The following is a 24,060-nucleotide window of genomic DNA, read 5'->3' as shown; positions in this document are numbered from 1 at the left end:
TAATTACAAAGTTCATCACACGGAATGACTGAGCTCAGTTGCTGCCACAGATAATCACGGTGTTGCTGCTGTAGACTTTTCACTATTTCTGGTTGTGAACAGTTAATAAATGAACATAAACAAAAATCTGCCAACCATCTTAGCCCAGTATTACATATATTACAGAGACTATCTTGTGGGGTTGGTCTGCCAGTGGGCTTATCTGATCATAGTTTGATTAAAGGTAAATGTGGAGATCGATCACGTTGTTCCTGATGTTAATTTTTAAGAAAGGTATAATTGAAATCCCAGGCCAATTGGTATGGTATTCATCATGATCTTATTTACCTTAGTAGGAGCGATATTTATGGAAGTCCAAATATTATTGAGTGTTTAAACGATTATCATAGCACTGTCAGTTCAGATGTTCTTTAAGGTAGTGTTCTTGGACCTTTGCTACTTATTATCTATATTAGTGACATGTGGAAGTTCTGGAGAACAAATTGATTGCATACGACAGTGATGCTACTCATTTAGCTGTTGTTCCTTCTCTGTGCCTTAGGTGTGTGGTTGCAGAGTCTTTGAATAGAGATCTGTCATGTATTCATGAGTGGAGTAGGCTATAGAGTATGAAACTCCGAGTATGATTGTTAGTCAATCCAGAACACTTTTGCCTTTGTATCCTGATTTACATTCACATGGTACGGTTTTGAATGTCAATGATTCTCTTAGGATGGTAGGTGAAATTTGATAAAAAAGTGACTTTTGAGAAGTAAATACCGGTAATATTGTTCTTGTTTCTCAAAACACTGTTACCTTGTGTAAATCCTTTTGAATGTTTCATGATGATGCTCTTATATCAATGTTTTAATTTTTCTTCTTCCTTGTTTGGAGTACTGTTCTCCAGTATAGTCTTCTGGTGCTGACTGTCTTCTCAAATGCTTGGATATAGTTATGGCATCAGTCAAATTTATTATGCCAGCGCTTAATGTTGAATTTTGGGATAGACATAAAGTGAGTTCATTATGTTTATTGGGTAAACTGTACTGCAATGACAAACATCCTCTGCACTCTTCTTAATCTGACCTAGCAGCCTTGGCTCATGACACTGGACTGGCTGCTGCTGTAAACGGAGTGTTGTGTATTAGTATTAGGTCTAATACTAATCAGTTTGCTAGGAATTTTGTTTTGGTTACAACTAAAATGTTGAATAGTTTGCCTAGTGCAGTTGCGGAATTTCTGGTCGCCAAGTGTTTAAGCGAGGAGCAAAGTCATTCCTGTTTACAGCTGACATCTCCCTGATTCAGGTTTATCAGTTTTATTTTCTTTTCCCTTATGTTTATTTATAAAACACCTTTTCCTATAACATGTCTCTCTCTATAGACTGGTTTCCTTTTGGAGCTCCCTGGGGTTCATAGTCTGTTGACTGTGTCCATAAGAGCTTTCATTTGAAAATTTAAAGAAAGAAAGAATGTGCAAATAAGGTTGGATGACAAACCCACACACATTGTATATATGGATATTTACATGCATAAAAATACATATACGTATATATACATATATATATATATATATATATATATATATATATATATATATATATATATATATATATATATATATATATATATATATATGGGTAATGATGAGTCTGTTTGTGACCCATCCTTATTGACATATCACACCTTTTAAAACAGACAGAAATGAAGTGGCCTTTTACACATTCAGCTTAAATATTTGTATCTAGGTTGTAATCTATATAATGAATTAGTCCCATGGTATGAATGAACAAATTAAATTGTCTATATATCTGCGCAGAATTGTTAGTAAGTCCGCCCTTATGTTATTCTATGGCTTGAGAAGTAATGCAAAAGAAAAATCTTGTAAATGGTAATGAAGACGGAAATGATGCTAATGGTATATACGGTAAAGATTAACTCATAGACAGGATTCTCAGAACGCACTGGTCTATTGTCATTGTTTGCGATTAAACCTGCATTATGCCAGCGTGGGCGCTTGCCCGTAGAGCTGCCTATAAAGTTTGTTGCAGTTTTGATCCGCTTTTGGCACAACGTGAAGACGAAAATTTGGTTACTACAGTAGGCCCGGAGGAGAGCCCGGTCCTGGTTAGTCATGTGATGTTGGTGGCGCTCATCCATGTGATAATAAGGGTGCTCCATAACTGGCTGCCGAACCTGTTAGTTGAACCTGGATTCGGCAGCGAAGTCCGGAGCTTGCAATGTAAACCAAAAGACACGTGAAGTGATGACAACGAAAAGTGACGCCATTGACCCATAAACTTATGAACGTGAATATTAGTAACAGTGAGATATGGAATTAGAAAGAGTTTAAGAGACGATGCGATAAAGAAACAGTCGCACATCTGAAAGACAGGTAGACGAAATGAACTCACCAAAGATCGGGAGAACGACAATGAATGAGAAAGGAAGCTGGAGAAGTGGCACAAAAATGAAAACTATTCCCGATGTGTCGTTTTCATCCAAAGTAATTCCTCTTCGTAAATCAATGCCCCTGGAGAAAACTAACTTTTTCTTACAGTTCTTTATTGTTACCGACTGCCAAAGGCAAGAATATTGATAGACCCATAACCTAGCATTTCTTTACTTTGATAGAAAGGAAAACTGGGATATATATATATATATATATATATATATATATATATATATATATATATATATATATATATATATATATATGGTATATAATTATATATGATATATATAATGTATATATATATATATATATATATATATATATATATATAAATATATATATATATATATATATATATATATATATATATATATATATATATACATATATATAAATATAAAATATATATGTTTTAATGTTTAAAAGAAAATACTGTTTTATGCTTTTTTATATGATAATTTGTCTGAAGGTATAGCAAGTGGGACTGAATCGCTTAACATAACAGTACTTTGTTATTATTCGCTTTGCTACTCTTATTGATGATGTGTTCACTAGTATAAGTCCTTCCTAGTTTGAAAAAAAAGGAATGTAATAGAAATTATTAGTTACATAGTTCAGAGGATTGTTAAAAATGCCATGGAATCTATAATAACTAGCCTGAGCCTTTGGAATGTTTATAAGTGAAATTTTATTAAACTTCAATTCACTAACCTGGAAACATAGATGTACAGTTGCCCTTGCTTTCACCTGGCAAAGTAAGATATTTGAGATTCAGTACTGGGTGCTTTTGGAAATGGAAAGTTTCAGATGTGCTCGTGTGCAAGTGGGGTGTTGAATGTGCGTTTTGAGAAGTGGGGAATGTTTGGAGCGAGTTCTAAGAGGGAGACATGTTCACCTTTGGATATTTGGATGTCGGTTGAGAGTTTCATGACTCCTATGCAAGTTTTTGGAATTTAGAAATGTCATTGTGATTTCTGGAAAAGCAGATTGCATAGAGCTCGTGGAGAGAGATATGATCAGTGGAAGGGTATTAAAAAATGAAAAATTAGTTTCTGTAAAAGTGAAGTGCCCAGTGTCTGATGGTGGGAAGGAGAAAGTGAATCCTTGGAAAACTGAAAGTTTAATGGGACTGTGGAAAGGAAAATGTCAGATGTGAATATCTGTCTGGAAGTGAGAAATATCATATACTTTTTGATAAAGAACACTTCAAGCTTACATCTGTTATATAAGCATGCGGTCTTTTAACTATAACTACTGTATCTTGTATTTTTTTTTTTTTTACCCAACCAGCACACCTGCTCACCCAGGCAGCACACACAAATACGGGAATATAGTCATGTACACAAAAGCTGTCGAATCCACGTATAGTACACACAGATACGGACAATGACATAGGTAGAAGCGTGTCAGTAAATCCAAAAATTCACATACCCAACACACGTCTGCAGCACAACCTATTATTAAGAAAGGAGGCCCCAGATGTGGCAGCGCCTGGAATTGTACCCTACAAGAGAGCAATCCTATTTTCCGCCCTCGCGACCCAATCGGGAGAACCAGAAAAAGCCTCGTGTGTTCGTGGACTGTCAATTTCTACTTTCATCAACTTCGCAAATTTATGCTAATTCGGTTTCTCCTGAATGCCGTGGGGAATAAGAGTGAGAGAGGAATATTGATTTTAAAAATGAGGTAGGCTAATAGCGTGCACTGATTGAGTTATTTATTCTGGCATCCAAAGAAGCGCTTCGAAATGGTATTTAGTTCTTCCATTCCTTTCTAAGGTCGGGATCTGTGAGGACCTCTGCGGAACCAGTTCAGTTTTTATCATTATTTTTAAATTTTTTTTGAATAATGTGCAGTAAGATCTTTTCTGATTCCATTTGTTTGCACAGATTTATTCTGAAATGTTAGTGTTGCTGGGCCAGACTTGTTATACACAGTCACACACATCATACATACTGTACATACATACATATGTCTATACTATACATATATATATATATATATATATATACTGTATATATATATATATATATATATATATATATATATATATATATATATATATATATATATATATATATATATGTATGTATGTATGTATGTATGTATGTATGACCTCCACCACATATGTATTTTAACCGATGAATCGTGGAAACTTCCATAACATTATCTGCTTAATACACCTTGAACCTCATAAAAACAGTGCCTTTTAGTTTACTATGCTTTTGCTCTCATGCTTCTTGGATATTGTAGACCTTTTCCAGTACCTCTTTAAAATTACTCTCTATGTCATTCTCACTTTTTCTCTCCTAACATTTCCAGTGTATACAGTTTTCACAAAGCTTTCATCCATTTCTCTTTCCACATGAACAAACCATCTTGCTGTTCCACTTCTTTGTATGCTACACACATTATACAAACAACTCATCTCAAAAGCCTCAGCCTCTTAAACTTTCATTCCCTGTCTGTATCCCCACTTTTACTTCCATAAAGGACAGTTGGTTCAACGGTCCTTTGCTAACTATTTATCTTGGCTTTTATAGACACTCCAAGTCCTCAAGTTTTTGCAGACATGCCTTACACACTCTGCATAGCCACTCACTCACACTTTCGGTACTGTACCACAGCTTCTCACTCTTTATCCCATAAACTCATGGTTTCTGTCCATGTTTTAACCTCATGTTTGCCTGCCTCATGTCTTTAACAGTCACTTCCACGAGAATTCTCAGATGTGCACAAGCCTCTTTCACTCTTGTATCCTTCACCTCTGCTTGTCATTTTCTTCCCTGTCAACAAATCTTAGTTATACTCACTGTATTGATTGAGGACCAAAGTCAATTCAGACAGCACCTTTTCATATGCTTGTTACATTTTGAGACCTATTTGTTCATTAACCTTTCTATTTGCATTTACCACCCTTTCAAAGAACATCTTATTTTTTTTTAGATTCTTACTCAAATACTTGCTCACTTTCCCTCCCAATTTTTATTTCCTACCTGTTTTTTCTCTGTCACTTTCCTTTGGACTACCTTATCCGTCCTCGTGTATTCCTGTGAATGATCTTATCAGATTTGCATACGAACTTCAAGTAATATAATTTTTCCTTCGCTAAACTCCTTATTTTTTCATCCTACAGCTTACTGTTTTTATCCAGCTAATCCAAACCACCTATAACCATAATCCTCCCTGCTAACTGTATGATCTCATCCTATAATTTTACATGCCTCAAACGAGTGTTGCCCATATTTCAGCTATTTCCTTCTTATATGGCCTTCTCACTTCCTTCATATGAAACTCACTTGTCTTAATAGAACTGATAGCCACATTTTCACCATGTATTCCCAAGCTGGAATCTTAATTAACTCTGCTCCCACTTCAACCAAGTAATGACCAGCTAAGCCTTCATCCACTCATCTCATCATTTCATCCTTGAAGTTGCTTCTCCATCTATTTTGCACTGACATAACATAAACTTTTCCTCACTTTGTTTTATCATTCTATAGAAACCATGTGTTTCCTAGGATCAAGACCCTTTCCCAACACTTCCATAGGATTTTCTTCATCCCATTTACTCCTGGGACTCGTCTTACTTTGTCACATACCAAACAAATCAACTAGGTTACCCAAGACTTGGTCTTTTATGTTTTCCTCTACTTTTTTTTCCAGTATGAATACAGAATATGGGGCAGCAGACTTAAAGCTTTGGCAACTGAGGGGACATTTCCTCCAATGTAATGGTTCACAACGCTTCATTTAGCACTCCTCGGCCTTAGGTACATTTTATCTGCTGAGAAATCAGAAGGCTCTAACCTTCTGGCTCCACGTCCTCCAGATAAATGGGAAAGGTGCATGTTGAAGATATGCCCCTATTCCATTTTTGAGGGGTTGCACCAGGAGGATAGAGCCTTTAGGTTCCCAACAAGTTACAGGGATGAGATTGCTACTCCATGCATTTTTCTTGAATTCCAGCTGACACTGATACCCATTCCGAGCTGTATCAGTAGGTAGGTTTAGAGGAGGGCTGCACTATAGACCTTACGAGTGCAAGACCAGCATGCTGCCACTGAGCCAACGTCAGCTTACCTAAGGATATGCTACAGACGGTAGTAAACCCTTCTGTGCCTATTTATCACGTCACCGTGATTCATATACAAGCATTAAGCTACAAACGTCCTTTAATATCCACTTCGCTCTACCTCGGAAATAATATATTTTCATATATGTTAACCGAAGGGGAATTTTTTAGTTGATAATAAGCTCGTCGTCTCGTGAGCGACGAACTTATCAACTAAAAAATTCCCCTTCGGGTAACATATATGAAAATATACTATTTCCGAGGTAGAGCGAATTGGATATTAAAGGACGTTTGTAGCTTAATGCTCACATATATACAGTATGTGTGTGTGCGTGCTCATAATCACTTACACGTGATTTATATATCAAATCGTGTTACATTTCTTTCCTGTGGTATTTGATATATATATATATATATATATATATATATATATATATATATATATATTTATATATATATTTATATATATATATATATATATATATATATATATATATATATATATATATAATGTGTGTGTATGTGTGTGTTAGTACATAAGGGAGACGCTGGTTTATTAGTATATCAGTTTTAATGTTCTTGCAGTTGGCAATTTAAAGGAAAGGATGAATATTTTTTTCTGCAGGGGTACTTAGTTTACGAAGAGGAATTACAAAGATAAAAACGACGTTATGGGAATAGATTTGGGTTACTTTCCAAGCATTACTTGCGTTCTGTCATGAGTTCGCTTTGTCTCCCCTTCTTTGAGTTTTTTCTTATATTCAAACTGTCTGTAGACCGTAATCTCTGCATCTTTGATTGCTGCTAATGCTCTCGGTCCCTCTTCTGATTACACAATTAAAATGCTGCTTCACTGCCATTCCCTTCTTTTCATACTTTTAGCTTGAGCGTATTTGAAATTACTTTACATTGTCTTTTGTTTGTACCATTTCCTCCCCGTAGTGTGGTAGTGCCGTCAGTGCACCTCGCGTGGTGCACTGTAGGCATTACTAGAGGGTCTTTGCAGCGTCTCTTCGGACCCTAGGTGCAACCTCATTCATTTCTTTTTCTGTACCTCCGTTCGTAGTCTCTTTCTTCCATCGGAATTTCCACCCACTCTAACAGTTGTTTCATAGTGCAACTTCGAGGTTTTCCTCCTGTTACACCTTTCGAACCTTCTTACTGTCAATTTCTATTTCAGCCCTGAATGATCTCATAGGTCCCAGCGCTTGGCCTTTGGCCTAAATTCTATATTCTATTCTGTCTGTACCATTTCCCTCTTCAGTACTACTTGCAAGTTTTTCCGAAGTGTTTCTTTGCAGTCTTCGACTAAACCTAATGTAGCCACACATTCACGATTTAGTGTTGTCATACAAGGCTGATTTCAACAGTTTTACACTATAAAGATAAATCATCATTTTGGCTACGATTCGAAAACAAATATTCAACTTTAAAGATAAATCATCATTTCGGTTATGATTCAAAAACAAATATTCACTTTTAAAGATAAATCATCATTTCGTTTACGATTCAAAAACAAATATTCAACACTGAAGATAAATCATCATTTCATTTACGATTCAAAAACAAATATTCACTTTTAAAGATAAATCATCATTTCGTTTACGATTCAAAAACAAATATTCAACTTTAAAGTGAAATCATCATTTCATTTACGATTCAAGAACAAATATTCAATTTTAAAGATAAAGCATCATTTCGTTTACGATTCAAAAGCAAATATTCAACTTTGAAGATAAATCATCATTTCGTTTACGATTCAAAAGCAAATATTCAATTTTAAAGATAAATCATCATTTCGCTTACGATTCAAAAGCTAATATTCAACTTTAAAGATAAATCATCACTTCGCTTACGATTCAAAAACTAATATACAACGTTAAAGATAAATCATCATTTCGCTTACGATTCAAAAACAAATATTCAACTTTAAAGACAAATCATCATTTTGCTTACTGGTCAAGAACAAATATAATCAATTTTGAAGATAAATCATCATTTCATTTACGATTCAAAAACAAATATTCAACTTTAAAGACAAATCATCATTTTGCTTACGATTCAGAAAAAAATATTCAACTTTGAAGACAAATCATCATTTCGGTTACGATTCAAAAACAAATATTTAACTTTAAAGACAAATCATCATTTCGGTTCCGATTCAAAAACAAATATTCAACTTTAAAGACAAATCATCATTTCGCTTACGATTCAAAAACAAATATTCAACTTTAAAGATAAATCATCATTTCGGTTATGATTCAAAAACAAATATTCAACTCTAAAGATAAATCATCATTTCGCTTACGATTCAAAAATATATATTCAACTTTAAAGATAAATCATCATTTCGCTTACGATTTAAAAACATATATTCAACTTTAAAGATAAATCATCATTTCGCTTACGATTCAAAAACAAATATTCAACTTTAAAGACAAATCATCATTTCGCTTACGATTCAAAAACAAATATTCAACTTTACAGACAAATCATCATTTCATTTACGATTCAAAAACAAATGTTCAACTTTAAAGACAAATCATTATTTCGCTTACGATTCAAAAACAAATATTCAACTCTAAAGACAAATCATCATTTCGCTTACGATTCAAAAACAAATATTCAACCTTAAAGACAGTTCATCATTTCGCTTACGATTCAAAAACAAATATTCAACTTTAGAGACAAATCATCATTTCGGTTACGATTAAAAAAAAATATTCAACTTTAAAGATAAATCATCATTTCGCTTACGATTCAAGATCAAATATTCAACTCTAAAGATAAATCATCATGTCGGTTACGATTCAAGAACAAATATTCAACTTTAAAGATAAATCATCATTTCGGTTACGATTCAAGAACAAATATTCAACTTCAAAGACAAATCATCATTTCGCTTACGGTTCAAAAACAGATATTCAACTATAAAGATAAATATTCAACTCTAAAGATAAATCATCATTTCGCTTACGGTTCGAAAACAAATATTCAACTTTAAAGATAAATCATCATTTCGCGTACGATTCAAAAACAAATATTCAACTTGGAGCGCAAAAGATAACGTCATTCCTCTTTCCCCCATTGAGTGTGGTGTTGTTACTAACATGTTTAGAATATAGCCTAAGTTTTTATAAAGGTGAATAGAATACGGTTTCACTTCTTACATAGACAAGTAGTGTGGTATTGTGAAGTCATTCTACGATCTATGATCGAATACTGCCGCAGTTGCGGCAGGCGGCGCTCTATAGTTTTCTGTCGATAAGATTTTATTAATACCACTCTGCTCTTGACACACACACACACACACACACACACACACACACACACACACACACACACACACACACACACACACACACACACGGTTTTCAACCCAAATTTGATACTTTTTGCTGCTTTCTTCCAGAGAAGCAATTTAGGTTATTAGTTTAGGAGTTATGAATGATCTTGGATGCGGTATCGATGACAAGAGATGTATTGTGATGTTTCGAAAGGGAGAAGACTGGATATAATGGCGCTTAGTGTTAAGCAAGTGAAAGTGCAAGATCTTTGCGTGTCGGGTGGATAAAGGGTAATTTTGTCTGGTTTTGCAAACAACAGCTACTTCCCTTGTACCAAGGGAAGTAGCTACTATTGTGGCATGATGGCCATAAAGGACATGTAAAACAGTTTAAATGTATGTGTTCTGAGAGTGTGCTGTTCAAACTGATGTTGAAAGAACTGAAGCATTCTCAAATCTACACTTGATCGTGCCACTCTTGCATCATTCAGATGTGCGCTCTTCTACCCGCCATATTTAAGTACTTCAAAATATTCACTCCAGTGATACAAGAATGAATTTTCTTGAGGCTCCATCTCTCCATTTGTAAATTTTATTTGAAGATTTTGTATATTTGTCTATTGCTGTTTCGCTAAAGAACAGTGTTCCCCTACTCTCTATTACTCCTGTATTGTTACATACATCATCTTTTCCTTTCATTCCTGTTAGTGTACCTCCATTCATATTCTCTTTTTTCGACCTTATTTTCCACCCTTTCTTCACAGTTTTTTCGTTGTGCAACTGTGAGGTTTTCCTCCTGTTTAACCTTTAAAACCTCCTTTACTCTCAATGTCCCTTTCAGCACTGAATGACTTCATAGGTTCCAGCGCCTGGCATCAGGCCTAACCCTCATATTCCAATTCCAATTCCATACACCAATTTTTCTACTCATGTTGACCTCAGCTGCCTAATTTATCCTCTTTTGTACGGTTTATTTTGTAACTGCATCTCAAAAATCTTTTTTCCTTTCATTAACCCACTAATTTTATCATGCTGCCATTTACTGCTTTTATTCCTCCTCATTCTGTGCCCACAGACACTTCCTGCTGATTCAGTGCTGACATCACAGAATTTGGCTGACCACTGAAATATTTCTTCGACTTCAGTGCCATCCTTTTGAGCCCACTGTTTCCGTCTCCATAGATGATGTTCTGATTTCCCTGTTGTAAATCTCTCATGCTTTAATTACATTTCTTGCCATATTTCCACCTTTCCACTCCAACAAAACTTGTATCCATTTTCACTTACGCTTTAGGCCAGTCTTATATACTTCCAGCCACTCCTCTTACTATTTCATCCCTCTCTACTAAGACGGGGTCAGAGACAAGGGTGTGTTCTGTCTACATTGATTTCAGTTTTTATTTTCTGTAAGAGAAACTATTGTGCCGGCTTTGTTTGTCCGTCTGCACTTCATTCTGTCCGCCCTCAGATCTTAAAAACTACTGAGGCTAGAGGGCTGCAAATTGGTATGTTGATCATCCACCCTCCAATCATCAAACATACCAAAGTGCAGCCCTCTAGCCTCAGTAGTTTTTTTTTTTTTTTTTATTTAAGGTTAAAGTTAGCCATAATCCTGCTTCTGGCAGCGATGTAGGACATGCCAACGCCGGGCAATGGTTAAGATTCATGGGCCGCGGGTCATACAGCATTATACCGAGACCACCGAAAAATAGATCTATTTTTGGTGGCCTTGATTATATGCTGTAGCGGCTGTACAGAAAACTCGATTGCGCCGAAGAAACTTCGGCGCATTTTTTACTTGTTTTTCATCTTGAATGATGGACTTAGGCGAGAGGTGGGAGAGCGGGAATCAGGCTTAGGTGCAAACTTGTTGGGCGGTTTAGTTTTGCTGGTGATGAAGTACTGATTTTGAATAGTGAAGGAAAAATGCACAAACCAGTGAAAGATTCTGAATGTTTTTGCAAGAGGAGGAAACTCAGAGTAAATGTAAGCAAGAGTAACAGGATGAAGCAATGACCGTTAATATAGATGATGAAAGAATGGAAGCAAGAATAGTTGAATGGTAAACGTGAACTTGTTGTTAAAAGTTTTTAAAGGTATATTTAATATTTACCATTTACGAAGATAATACATTTACTACCTAAAAGTTTTGGGTTAAAGTATAAAAACGTAATCGTTCTTTCTTTTGAAAAGTACATAGGAAAGAGAACAGGTAACTTATTTTTCGAACAGACCATCGAAGTGCGGGGCGTCTTTGTGAAAGTTTAAAAGGGGAAGTCCCCGGTCGGATGAATGTTTCAGTCTTGTTCTTTCAATCTTTTATTGTTGTACTTTCGGTGCTCAGTTTATCATTTGATCTCTCTCTCTCTCTCTCTCTCTCTCTCTCTCTCTCTCTCTCTCTCTCTCTCTCTCTCTCTCTCTCATTCCTTTGGACGAAGTCAGTGCAGTTTTCTGACCTTTAATTAAAAAGCGAGGCGAAAGAGGAAGAAAAAGAATTGTTTCATATTTAGTGATTTCCGATAACGTTGCAACTGTTTACCTTTACCAGTCGTCCCCGAGTAAGAATAACTTCCCCTCCGTCTTCGAGTTGTAATTCAGAATTTGTCATTGCAGCCATGAATAAAGAGGAGAGTGGAAGGGGAAGAGCGCAAATATAGAAGTATTTGGGGATGAAGAATGGTCATGAATATCAGAGCTAACATCGATGGCTTTTGGGCTTCATTGTATCACACTGCCTTTCGCACGAATCCTCGAAGTCGGTTTCAAGTTCCAGGAACTATTTTTTTGAAGGCATGTGCGATAATAACAAGTAAAAAAATGCGCCGAAGTTTCTTCGGCGCAATCGAGTTTTCTGTACAGCATATAATGCTGTACGAAACTCTCAGCCACAGCCCATGAAACCCTCAGCCACGGCCCATGCAACTTTCAGCCACGTCCCGGTGGTGGCCTGTGTTGTTGGCACCTATATCGGTGCCAGACGCACGATTATGGCAAACTTTAACCTTAAATAAAATAAAAATTACTGAGGCTAGAGGGCTGCAACTTGGTATGTTTGATGACCGGAGGGTGGATGATCAACATACCAATTTGCAGCCCTCTAGCCTCAGTAGTTCTTAAGATCTGAAGGCGGACGGAAAAAGTGGGGACGGACAGGCAAATGGCCATCTCAATAGTTTTCTTTTCCAGGAAACTAAAAGGGGAGAACGATTATGACAGCAATTGCTGGGAGAAAAGTTCTCTGGTGCCATTATATGCGATGAATGAAGGCGACAGAAAAAATATGGCGGTCTGCACTGGACGATCAAAGTTTCCTTCACCTTCACATCGCTTTCATCAGGCGTTCTAAATTTTCATCCGTAGGGTGTTAGGTGCCATCAGTTCACCTCACGTGGCCCACTGTAGACATTACTAAAGGGTGTTTTCAGTCTCCCTTCTGCCCCTAGTTGCACGCGCCTTACAGACTTTTTTTTTTTTTTATTTACCTTCATTCCCTCTTCATGTCTTGTTGTGCAATCCCTCTGACTATTATTTCTTGGTGCAACGTTGGGGGCTTCTCTCATTGTCACCGTTAGATCTTCGCATATCCTCTCATTTATTTTCTAGATCTCCTTGTCTGGCTGTCCAGCCCCGGAGCTTAGTTTTATTGCCTAGATTTCGTGATTCATTCATTTCACGAAGTACCCTCCGAGTCATAAGATTTTCAACCCATTTCCCCTGACATGACACAGGTTGTGACCGATTCAGCAGGAAAAGTTAGTGCCCCGTGTATGCCCACTTGCTTTAAATTGTGATTCCTTTAACTAGCGTTTAATTATTGACATTTCTGTCTCTTTCCCACATAAGATATTTGAACAGATTTTCGTCCATCGCCTGAATAACCGCCGAAAACGGTTTTGTGAACCGTATTTTCAGAGTCACGGCTGTACACGGAATGGGAAGCACGAAACGGGAATTCCTTAGTTGGACTGTGGAACAGCCTCCCATAAGAGGTCGTGCAATTGGAACTTCAGAGGTTCAAGCGAAGATGCAATGCATTACTTCCCTAATACTGTTCTCCTTGCATTTTAATACATGTTTATCTATTTATTAATTTATTAATGTATTTTTTTCTTTCCCTTTACTTCCTCTTACTTCTTCCTAATGAGAACCATATTCTTTGGAAGCTTGAATTTCAAGTCAGTGGCCCCTGTGAGCTTGTTCCATATGAATAGGTTTCATCTAATGAATAATAATAATAATAATAATAATAATAATAATAATAATAATAATAATAATAATAATAATAATAATAATGATAAAGCCTTTGGAAGAAAAACAAATAACCCGAGAGGAACTGGATGCCCTGAGGGACCAACTACCATTATCCTCGTTCCTCTTTAACTTCGAAGCAACCTAAATGACCTCGTTGCGAGTTTTCCAACCGACCTGGAATCCATTAACTGCGGTTGCATTTTTAAACGCCTCGTGTCTCGAGTTTGGCAGTGTGATGAGCGACGACCAGGTGATTGTACATCTAGCCTAACATATATCCGGTTCATCGTAATGGGTTCATATAAAATTCATGATCAAGGTTTCCTCACTACAAATTGAATTTTAATAACTTTTTTCATATTGAAAATATTATATTGTCAAAGCTTTTCTTATCAAACAGTATTCTTTGAGTTTTTATTTTAAACAGTTCTGTCAAGGACTTTTCTGATTACAAACAAAATTTTTATCAAATTTTTCTAGTACACAAAATTTTCTTTGTGGAAATTAAATTTTGTGAAAGTCTTAGTGCAAATCAAATTTTATCGAAGCTTTTCCTTATTACACATCAAATTTGATCAAGGTGATGGCTCATTGCAAATAAATTTTGGTAAAGAATTCATCAAATTTCTTTTATCAGAAGGAATACAATTTTTACCAATGATTTTTCGTAAAGTGCAGAGACATTATTTTTCTCACCATGCATGGTATTATTTATTTAAGCATGGGGCGCCCACCAATTTCAGTGACAGTACTGAAGCGAACGTTGTTTACATTTTTTCCCATGTCATCGGATGAACCCCGTAGGGGTTTAGTGCCGTCAGTACACCTCACGCGGTGCACTGTAGGCATTACTTAAGGTTCTATGCAGCGTCCCCTCGGTCCCTAGCTGCAACCCTTTTCATACCTTTTACTGTACCGCCATTCATATTCTTTCTCTTCCATCTTGCTATCCATCCTCTCCTAACACTTGTTTCATAGTGCAGCTGCGAGGTTTTCCTCCCGTTACACCTTTCAAGCCTTTCGACTCTCAATTTCCCTTTCAGTGCTGAATGACCTCATAGGTCCCAGTGCTTGGCCTTTAGCCTAAATTCTATATTCCTTTCCATTCACCGGATGAAAGATTCCAGCATTTGTTATTTTTGCCATTTAGGCTACAGCTGCGCTCTGAGGAGACACACGACTTCAACGGCCCAGAGTCGTCTACAGCCTCTTATCCCTTGCAAATATAAATCATTGATTGAATGTTTAGGTTTATTCCATGAACTGGCGTTATAACGTTATTTGTCATCGAGACCCAAACTACTCTTACAAGAATTGGTATATTTATGGAAACCTCTTGATAAAATTTGTTAAATTTAGGTTCACTAAATCCACTTATTCTTCCCCCACTGTATATCGTGAAGTTATTTCATAAAGTTCCGTTCTTTTGTTTACTGAATATTTGTTATAATTAGTTTTTTGTCTGTAACATCTACATCATAAATATATTTTAATTTTTCACAAGACAGAGTTTAGTTGTCAGGTTTTTACATTCATGTTTGCAGATGTGTCGCTTACTAGCACGAAAGCGCTCTCCTAGAAAGTGCACCCAGCAGCAGGTTTGTGCCGTCAGTGCGCCTTACGCGGTGCACTGTAGGCATTACTTAAGGTTTTTTGCAGCGTGCCTTCGACCCCTAGCTGCAACCCCTTTTATTCCTTTTACTATACCTCCGTTCATATTCTCTTCCACCTTACTTTCCACCCTCTCCTAGCAGTTGATTCATAGTGCAGCTGTGAGGTTTTCCTCCTGTTACACCTTCAAACCTTTTACTGTCAATTTCCGTTTCAGAACTGAATGACCTCATAGGTACCAGTGCTTGGCCTTTGGCCTGAATTTTATATTCAGTTCAATTCAGTCCTAGAAAGTGAAGAGTAATAGATAACGTGAAAGAGGTGTTTCGTGGAAGTGAAGGGCCTTATACCCAGGAAGTGCAAGAGTGCGGAGAAGATGCAACTGAATGACAGCGTTTGTTGGGTGGTCTGACGTCTTGCTGATGAGCCCTCTGTGTGGGTACATGAAGAAGCTAATGCTATGAAGGTTTTTAACACAGAATGTTATTTCTGAGGTCAGCCATTTAAGTATGAATGTGGTAGTGACCGGTGTGGTGTTTTCATGTAAAGGAAGTAGCTCTGTGTTATTTTGTGCCCCGAAGATGTGTTGAAATACACGAAAGTACTTGGCACTCTCTCGTTTCATTTTGAACTTTCCCAGTGGCTTCAGCTAATACACATATATATATATATATATATATATATATATATATATATATATATATATATATATATATATATATACATTTACTCACATATATGCATATATATATTATACTTATACATATATATATATATATATATATATATATATATATATATATATATATATATATATATACATTTACTCACACATATATGCATATATATATTATACTTATACATATATATATGTATATATATATATATATATATATATATATATATATATATATATATATATATATATATATATAGAGAGAGAGAGAGAGAGAGAGAGAGAGAGAGAGAGAGAGAGAGAAACCTGTCGATTTCTTAAATGAATTAAGAGATCGTATTTTCCGAGTCTGAATGTAAAGATGAATTGCAAGGGCAACCATTTGCAAACGCAGGTGTTTTAGGACACACAGACTCTCGTAATTTCGGTGCTCCTCCTTTCCTCTCCTCTCGCTCTTTGATGGCTGATTTTGTCGGCCCACTTCCAAGAGACGGTCGTCTGCATCCTGTTTTTATGGGCCATTTCTTCCTGGGCATGGATCAATGTGTCATCCTACGACGTGTCTCCTTGTTTCGGAAACCGGGAATAGGAAATCAAATAAAAATAAATAGGAGAGAAGCTATACGAAAATACAGCTCCAGGTTTACACAAACCGGCTGTTAAAAAAACAAGTAAAAAATGCGCCGAAGTTTCTTCGGCGCAATCGAGTTTTCTGTTCAGTGTGTAGTGCAGTATTAAACCCCCAACCATAGCCCATGAAACTCTCAGCCGCAGCCCTTGAAACTTTCAGCCACGTCACGTTGGTGACGTGTGTTGTTGGCTTCTATAGCGGTGCCAGACGCACGATCATGGCTGACTTTAACCTTAAATAAAATAAAAACTATTGAGGCTAGGGGGCTGCAACTGGGCAAGTTTATTGATTGGAGGGTGGATGATAAACATACCAATTTTCAGCCCTCTAGCCTTAGTAGTTTTTAAAGTCTGAGGGCGGACAGAATAAGTGCGGACGGACGGACAAATACCGATTTCAGTAGTTTTCTTTTACAGAAAACTAAAAATATCCACGACCGTCGGCAGACATATAATATGTTGGTTTTTTTAGCAGTGAAAAATACCTTGCATGAATAATTCGTCATAAAATTGTCAGAAAGTTTCCGATATGCAGGTAATCCATTTTGGATTAGGATGTCCTTTAATGGTAATCCAGAATTTCAAAGGCTCATACTAAAATGGATAACATGTGGGGAATTTCCCATTATTGGATATGTGGCTGCCCGAGAGAATATATTGTACGATCGGTCCTGGCAATCCTTTCTCTGCTCGACGAAAATTATTGGGAAAGGGGAAAAGTCTCTGCCCTGCTCCGTTTGGATGTTCGCTTTTGCTTCGCTGTCTCGGTTTCGGTTTCGTTGTTGTTGTTGCTTTTGCTTTATTTCCTCGCTCGAAAGCTTCTGTTCCATTCATGCTCTTGCGCTCCGGGAAAGGTGAGAGGTTCCATTTCTGGAATCAGAGTGTTTTTCCTGAAGATTGTGTCTGGCGAGAATCCCTAAACTAATTCGGTGTCAGCTAACTGAAAGTGATGCCCGTAGCTTAAAACCCTTCATCCACCTGTACTGTTATGCTGATGCTTTGGAACGTAAAGGCATCCAAAACTATACCATTTCCGATCCGATGTTTGGAGAAAAAATAACCAACTTCTGTGTTACTGATGTTCTGAGAGTAAAACATTCGAGACTGCTATATTAACGAGTGTTCTGTTAAACTAGAGTATCCGAGGCAGGGGTTTCGTACAAAGGGCCTCAGAATCTTCCGCTTGTGGCTTGCGTCATATCCTAGATTGCTCATCCTAGAATAGGGATACGATGACAATAGAGCCACTTTATTTAATTGAGTTATTTGAAGTGATTTAATAGAAAGTTCTGTCAACAATAATTTACATTGTTATTGTAATTAGTCGACAGTGGATCTGAAGTAAAGTTTTGGCAATATTGGCCATTATCTAAAGCCAAGTAAAATGTATTCAATTCACCCCAAAGGAGATTCAATTAGAGTAATGCCCCTTGCGGGTAGTTTCTATTATGAGATTACAAAGTATTAGCGTAAGATAGATTAAAGTCATTTGCTGCTAGCGGTATTCGGAGACTAAAAAAATAAAAAAATAAATACCTGGAAAATATAGAACCGTAAAATCCTTGTCTATTGTTACGGCGAAGTTCATAATTAAACGAAACATACAGCTTTATGCAAATGGAAGGACAAGGAACCATTACTGTGTTTTCGTTTCTGCCATCGTTCCTCCTTCTCTTTCCCTCATTCATTCAGCTCCTTTCCTCCTCCTCTTCCTCCTCCTTTCCATCTGATCTCTATCCCTTTATCCTCTCCCCCGTCCCCCCCGACTCTCCGACTCCATCGCCATCCCCTCAGATCTCACGCTCAGGTTTTAAAGAGTAAAGTTTCTTTCGATTTAGGTGTTATTCAGAAGTAATAAAAGTAATAAATACGGAGAGGCCTTCCAGGTGTAGCCAAGGAAGAAATTACATTTCTTGAACGAAGTCGGTGAAGTAGATTATTCGGGTTTTCTTGCCTTTTAGTCCATTGCAAGTTTCTCCTTTTTTCAGGGGGCTGAACTTCAAAAGAATTTTGTTTTGCCGAGTCATTATTGAAATACCATTTAATATGACGGTTTCATCTCTATTTTTTTAGGTAAGAGGACGAGAGAGAGAGAGAGAGAGAGAGAGAGAGAGAGAGAGAGAGAGAGAGAGAGAGAGAGAGAGAGTTAATGTTAAAATATTGTAGAAAAAAAAATTAATATTGCAAGGTGTCGTTTCATTTCTTCAGTGAGGCGAATGTAAGATGTGATACAAAAATAGGGAAAAGGAGGCTCGTAATGTCGAGGATATTTTATGAGCCGTTTATCCGTGCTATCTAGCTTTTCTGTTTGTTAATGACATAATGCTTGCATGTAGAATGTTGTTCAAGTTGATTTGCAACTTGATGGAGAGGCAACATATGTACAGTATGAGAAAGATATTGAATTTGATATATTTTCAGTTTTGGATACTTGTTCTCAATAAGGTCATGCCATGTCACATTCCAACGCAGTCGAATTTTATTATTGTAATAATTCTTTTATATCTTTTGAGACAGGTCTCGCGTTTAGACGGTTACTGAGGTACTCTAAACGTTCAATCTTTTCACTAATGTTCCTCTCCCTCTGTCTCTGGTTCGTAGCGCAATTGGTAAGGCGTTCATATCACAAACTACATGACCAACATTCGATCCTCAGTTGACAAAGGCAGTGAATTTATATACCTGGTCGTTCGTTCACTGTTGTGATTCTGGTTTGGTATGAAATCAGAAAGAAAGAACAGAATCGTGTTGGGCACTCCATTAAAATAAGTATTCTGTGTCGTTAAAAATTGGGGGACTGACGACGTAATCTCTCTCTCTCTCTCTCTCTCTCTCTCTCTCTCTCTCTCTCTCTCGTTTGGTTTGTACTAGTGTTGAGAGCCGCATCATCATTGCAGCAGTCATGGTTCTTGTTAAAACTAGATACCTAAGGTAGGTGTAAAATATAAGATATTCTTATAAAAAAACAATGTGTCGAGATCAAAGATAAGTACAGTATGATACTACCGAAAATTACTCCATCGCTTTCGTTATGGAAGTTTTTCCTCCGTTGAAACGGAACCAAGATAAATTGAGACCGAGGCATGATTAATAGGAGCGAAGGGCTCCAGGTGGCTAAAGCTGCTGTCTAGACCGAACGGCGAAGAGGAGGAGGAGGAGGAGGAGGAGGAGGCCCATTTCCTCGTCTGCTGAATAAGAAAGCAGCCACATAAATTAACGGAAGCCATTTTAGTAAATTATCCGGAATTACAAAAGGTTTGTTCAGACCGGTTATCTAATCTCTACAGCGTTACGTAAAGGCCTGCGTAACTTTGAGGTGTCTGGGTTGTTTTACCTTTTTTTCTCCTTTCGACTTTACGTAACATAGAGCAGTCTCCAAAATCCCAAGGTCAAAACGAACTTTGAGGTCTGGCCTATAGGTGCTGAAAAAAGTATCTAGACAAAAACGGCGTTGCTAGACGAGGAGGGTTACGTAATAGAATTACAAGATATCTGTTTACGAACTTGTGATATATGTTTTATATACTTTATTTATTTATCGTTGACTGCAAATCCACGTTTTTTCCCTTTTTCATGACTTTACCGAGAAGGGAATAAATGATCCTAATCATGAATATCGTGATATCTATGGTAAACCTGTCTCTTGAACGAAGACGGGTTAATTGATTCATGAAATAAAAGAAAATAATGAGTTCGCATCTTGTAAGTAAAATTGTATGAAAGTCTGATAAAAGAATTAAATTCATCCTGGTGTTTGCATTTCCCGCACACTACTTGTGAGAGTGGGAGGATGATCTAAATATTCTCTGTAGGGCATGACAAAAGCAATGCCATTTTGATGGTGTAGAAGTGAGCCCGATTTGGGTAAGTTGAACCACTTTTTCTTAGAGGGAATGGCCCTAGTGGGTGCAACTCTTTCTGTTTTCAGCAGATATTTTGGGATGAGTTTGCTACCTACATACACTGTTCATAGATCTTCAAGAAGCTTATGTATTGACGTTATCTGGGATACTGGAAGACAGGATGAGAACACACACACACACATATACAGTATATATATATATATATATATATATATATATATATATATATATATATATATATATACACAGAGTATATATAAATATATATGATATATACATACATACATTATATATATATATACACATTTGTAGCTGAGACCATTACCCTTCTGTTAAGAAAAAAAACCTGGTTGGAATCTCATGAAAGGCCAGAACAATTTTGGGCATGGTACTATAAAACCCAATGTGTACCAGTTTACCTAAGCAGTGGATTATTTAGCCGGGTAGAAGATGAGTATCAGTAATGGGACTACCTAGGATGGAGATGGGCGAGGGCTTAGTAGCTTCATCCCTAAATACTAACTGAAAAGCAGAATGGTAACATTTCTGGAGATCTTTTCTTAGAAGGAAAAGGTGTAGCGACGATACATGTAACTCTCATTACTTTATTCTAGAGTGGCCCTTATATGTTTCAGCTTTGATGAAAGTTTTAAGTGGGAAAGAGAAGCATAATCCTCTCGTTGTTTAATTATGCTAATGAGACCTCTTCGACGGGCCAAGTTTTCTTGACTCATGGTGTGGGATTTACTAGGTTCCCTTAAGATTTAGGTATCCTTTTCATTAAAAGTCTGGAATACATTTTTGTAAGAATATGTGTATACAGAGTATATATATAATATATATATATATATATTATGTATATATGGATATTATATCAAATATAAGGGAGTCCATAGAAATCCAAGATGTATAAAATAAATGCTATAGAAAGAGACCGAGACTGTCTCTCTCCTCAGGCAAATAGTGAATCACTATTTGGCTGAGAGAGAGACAGCTCAGTCTCTGAAATATAGTCCTTATTTTCCACATTTTGGCATTTCTATGGGCTTCCTTATATTTAATGGAATTCTGTTTTAACAGAAAATATTTCACAGTCATGTATTTGATTTATATATATATATATATATATATATATATATATATATATATATATATATATATATATATATATATATATATATATATATACATATACATATGTTTTATATATTGGTTCGTAAAAGCCGAATGGCTTTCGTCACAAACGTCTTCGATCCCAACCATTCCCCTTCGGTGTACTCGTATGTTATTCCGAGACTGAGTGAATTTGATATTAAACGACATTTGTAGCTTAACGCTTGTGAACATAAAAATGTCACGGTGTTACGATAAAAATTCGTTATATATATATATATATATATATATATATATATATATATATATATATATATATATATATATATATATGTGTGTGTGTGTTTGTGTTTGTGTTTGTAGGGGCCACTTCGTAACTTCTCGATCTCTTCACACTTTCTGGATACGACTTTCACTATAAAACCTAAGATCCAAATGGAGGAATAGATGAAGAAATTGCACCTCCCGTAGAAGGATTCGAGTGCACACCCTATATGTAAGAATAACGTTGACCACTTAACCAAAGAACTTAGTTAATTACCCACTTTTTCTTGGTGAAGGGGATGTACACTCTTATTTCTTTTCATGTTCCTCATTTTTTGATTTTGGTATACCACTAAATTTTTGGTTTTAGTTATTATATTTTGCCTAAATTATTACACGTTTTCCCAAATTTCTTCCATTTCTGCACTAGCTATATTATCTGTGGTCACATGATGCTTGCGAACATGAGGCATCTGAGTTTTCTAGTAACCACAAAGATGACTATGCTTATATAATAAACCCATGCAGTTTCAGCCTGGGAGACAGCGCCCAGTGTTGTGCATGACGAGACAAAATAAATAAGGCCTTGCAGTCACAGACCTGGAACAACGGTCAAAGTGATGCGGTCATTTAATGAAACACACATTAATGTTAATGATTAGTGATTATACTCACAGTTTTCTTGGTCGTTGTCTCTGTCCACGGTTGAGAACATCTGCATGTTCGAGTGACGTAAACTGTCCCCCGCTGTCCCCGTGTATCCCGTCACCTTCATCCGGTACTTGTCTTCTGGTCCTGCCACACTGAGAACGAACCGTCAAGCATTAACATTTGCGAAGAGAAACAGTTGGGTTAAAAAATACATCACGTTATAAATTAATTGAGTTTTACATGTCCTTTTTAAAAGCGCGCTTTGTTAATTGTTTTAAAAATTTATAAGCTCTACTTTCAGTACTGTTGGAATAGTTGGATATGCTATAATCTCTTCGTAAGCATCAGTTATTAATCCACTTCGCCAGTATGACCTGACCTCTCTGTAACGATGAAGAGCTGGGTTCTACAAAATATCGAGTAGTACCTGCTATGAGGCTGACCCATCAATAATGAATGCTAAGAAAATCAAATTATGTATTCGTCGTCTATACAACATATGCTATTATAATAATGTGTAGTACATATACAGCGTATAAGTTTGCAATGTTGATGTGTTTACGATACATGTTTAACGAATACATGACCTATTTCAAGAGAATATTATCCAAAGTGAAAGCATGCATGCAGTTAAAAATAAGAAGCTAACTTAACAAACCCAGTGTATCTTTTCCAGTAAATGGCATGGATGATGAAGTCTTATCGTCAGATCTGCAGTATGTTTTTTTATGTATTTCTATACAATAGCGTTGAAGTTTGCATTTTTTATTTTGCGGTTCACCACAATATAAACAAGTAAAAAATACGCCGAAGTTTCTTCGGAACAATCGAGTTTTCATTACAGCGTACAGTGCTGTATGAAACTCTCGATATGCTGCAGTATGAAACTCTCAGTACGACCGGGCAGTGCTCCGTTGCTCCCCGAATGCGGTCAAGTGAAAGTGCGTTGGCGACTCCTCCGGAATGGGCTCGGCGGTGCCAGACGCACTGCGTATAGCTAACTTTAACCTTAAATGAAATAAAAACTACGGAGGCTAGAGGGCTGCAATTTGGTATGTTTGATGATTAGAGTGTGGATGATCAACATACCAGTTTGTGGCCCTTTAGCCTCAGCAGTTTTTAAGATCTGAGTGCGGACAGAAAAAGTGCGGACGGACAGACAAAGCTGTCTCAATAGTTTTCTTTTACAGAAAACTAAAAAGCGAAG

The 24,060-nt window shown here is 36.6% G+C and overlaps 1 protein-coding gene and 1 long non-coding RNA gene across 3 annotated transcripts in view; one reads left to right on the top strand and one right to left on the bottom strand.

The window, feature by feature from the left end:
- Positions 1-24,060, bottom strand: part of LOC136838865 (ficolin-2-like) — a 149,073-nt gene that overhangs the window by 32,409 nt on the left and 92,604 nt on the right. Inside the window, exons 4-5 of one of the 2 annotated variants that reach the window (XM_067104527.1) lie at positions 22,878-23,005; positions 3,145-3,180 (exon numbers count right to left, since the gene is read on the bottom strand). In XM_067104527.1, the coding sequence (XP_066960628.1) occupies positions 3,145-3,180; positions 22,878-23,005 (164 nt within the window). The remainder of the gene's footprint in view (positions 1-3,144; positions 3,181-22,877; positions 23,006-24,060) is intronic. The other variant, XM_067104528.1, reaches the window with a different exon arrangement.
- The window catches only part of LOC136838867 (uncharacterized), a 161,396-nt gene that overhangs the window by 82,353 nt on the left and 54,983 nt on the right, over positions 1-24,060 (top strand). The gene's annotated exons all lie outside the window — the stretch shown is intronic.

This window comes from Macrobrachium rosenbergii, chromosome 5 (genome assembly GCF_040412425.1).
Source record: "Macrobrachium rosenbergii isolate ZJJX-2024 chromosome 5, ASM4041242v1, whole genome shotgun sequence".
In the NCBI taxonomy this organism is placed as follows: Eukaryota; Metazoa; Arthropoda; class Malacostraca; order Decapoda; family Palaemonidae; genus Macrobrachium; species Macrobrachium rosenbergii.
This window is presented reverse-complemented; position numbering and strand designations above follow the sequence as displayed.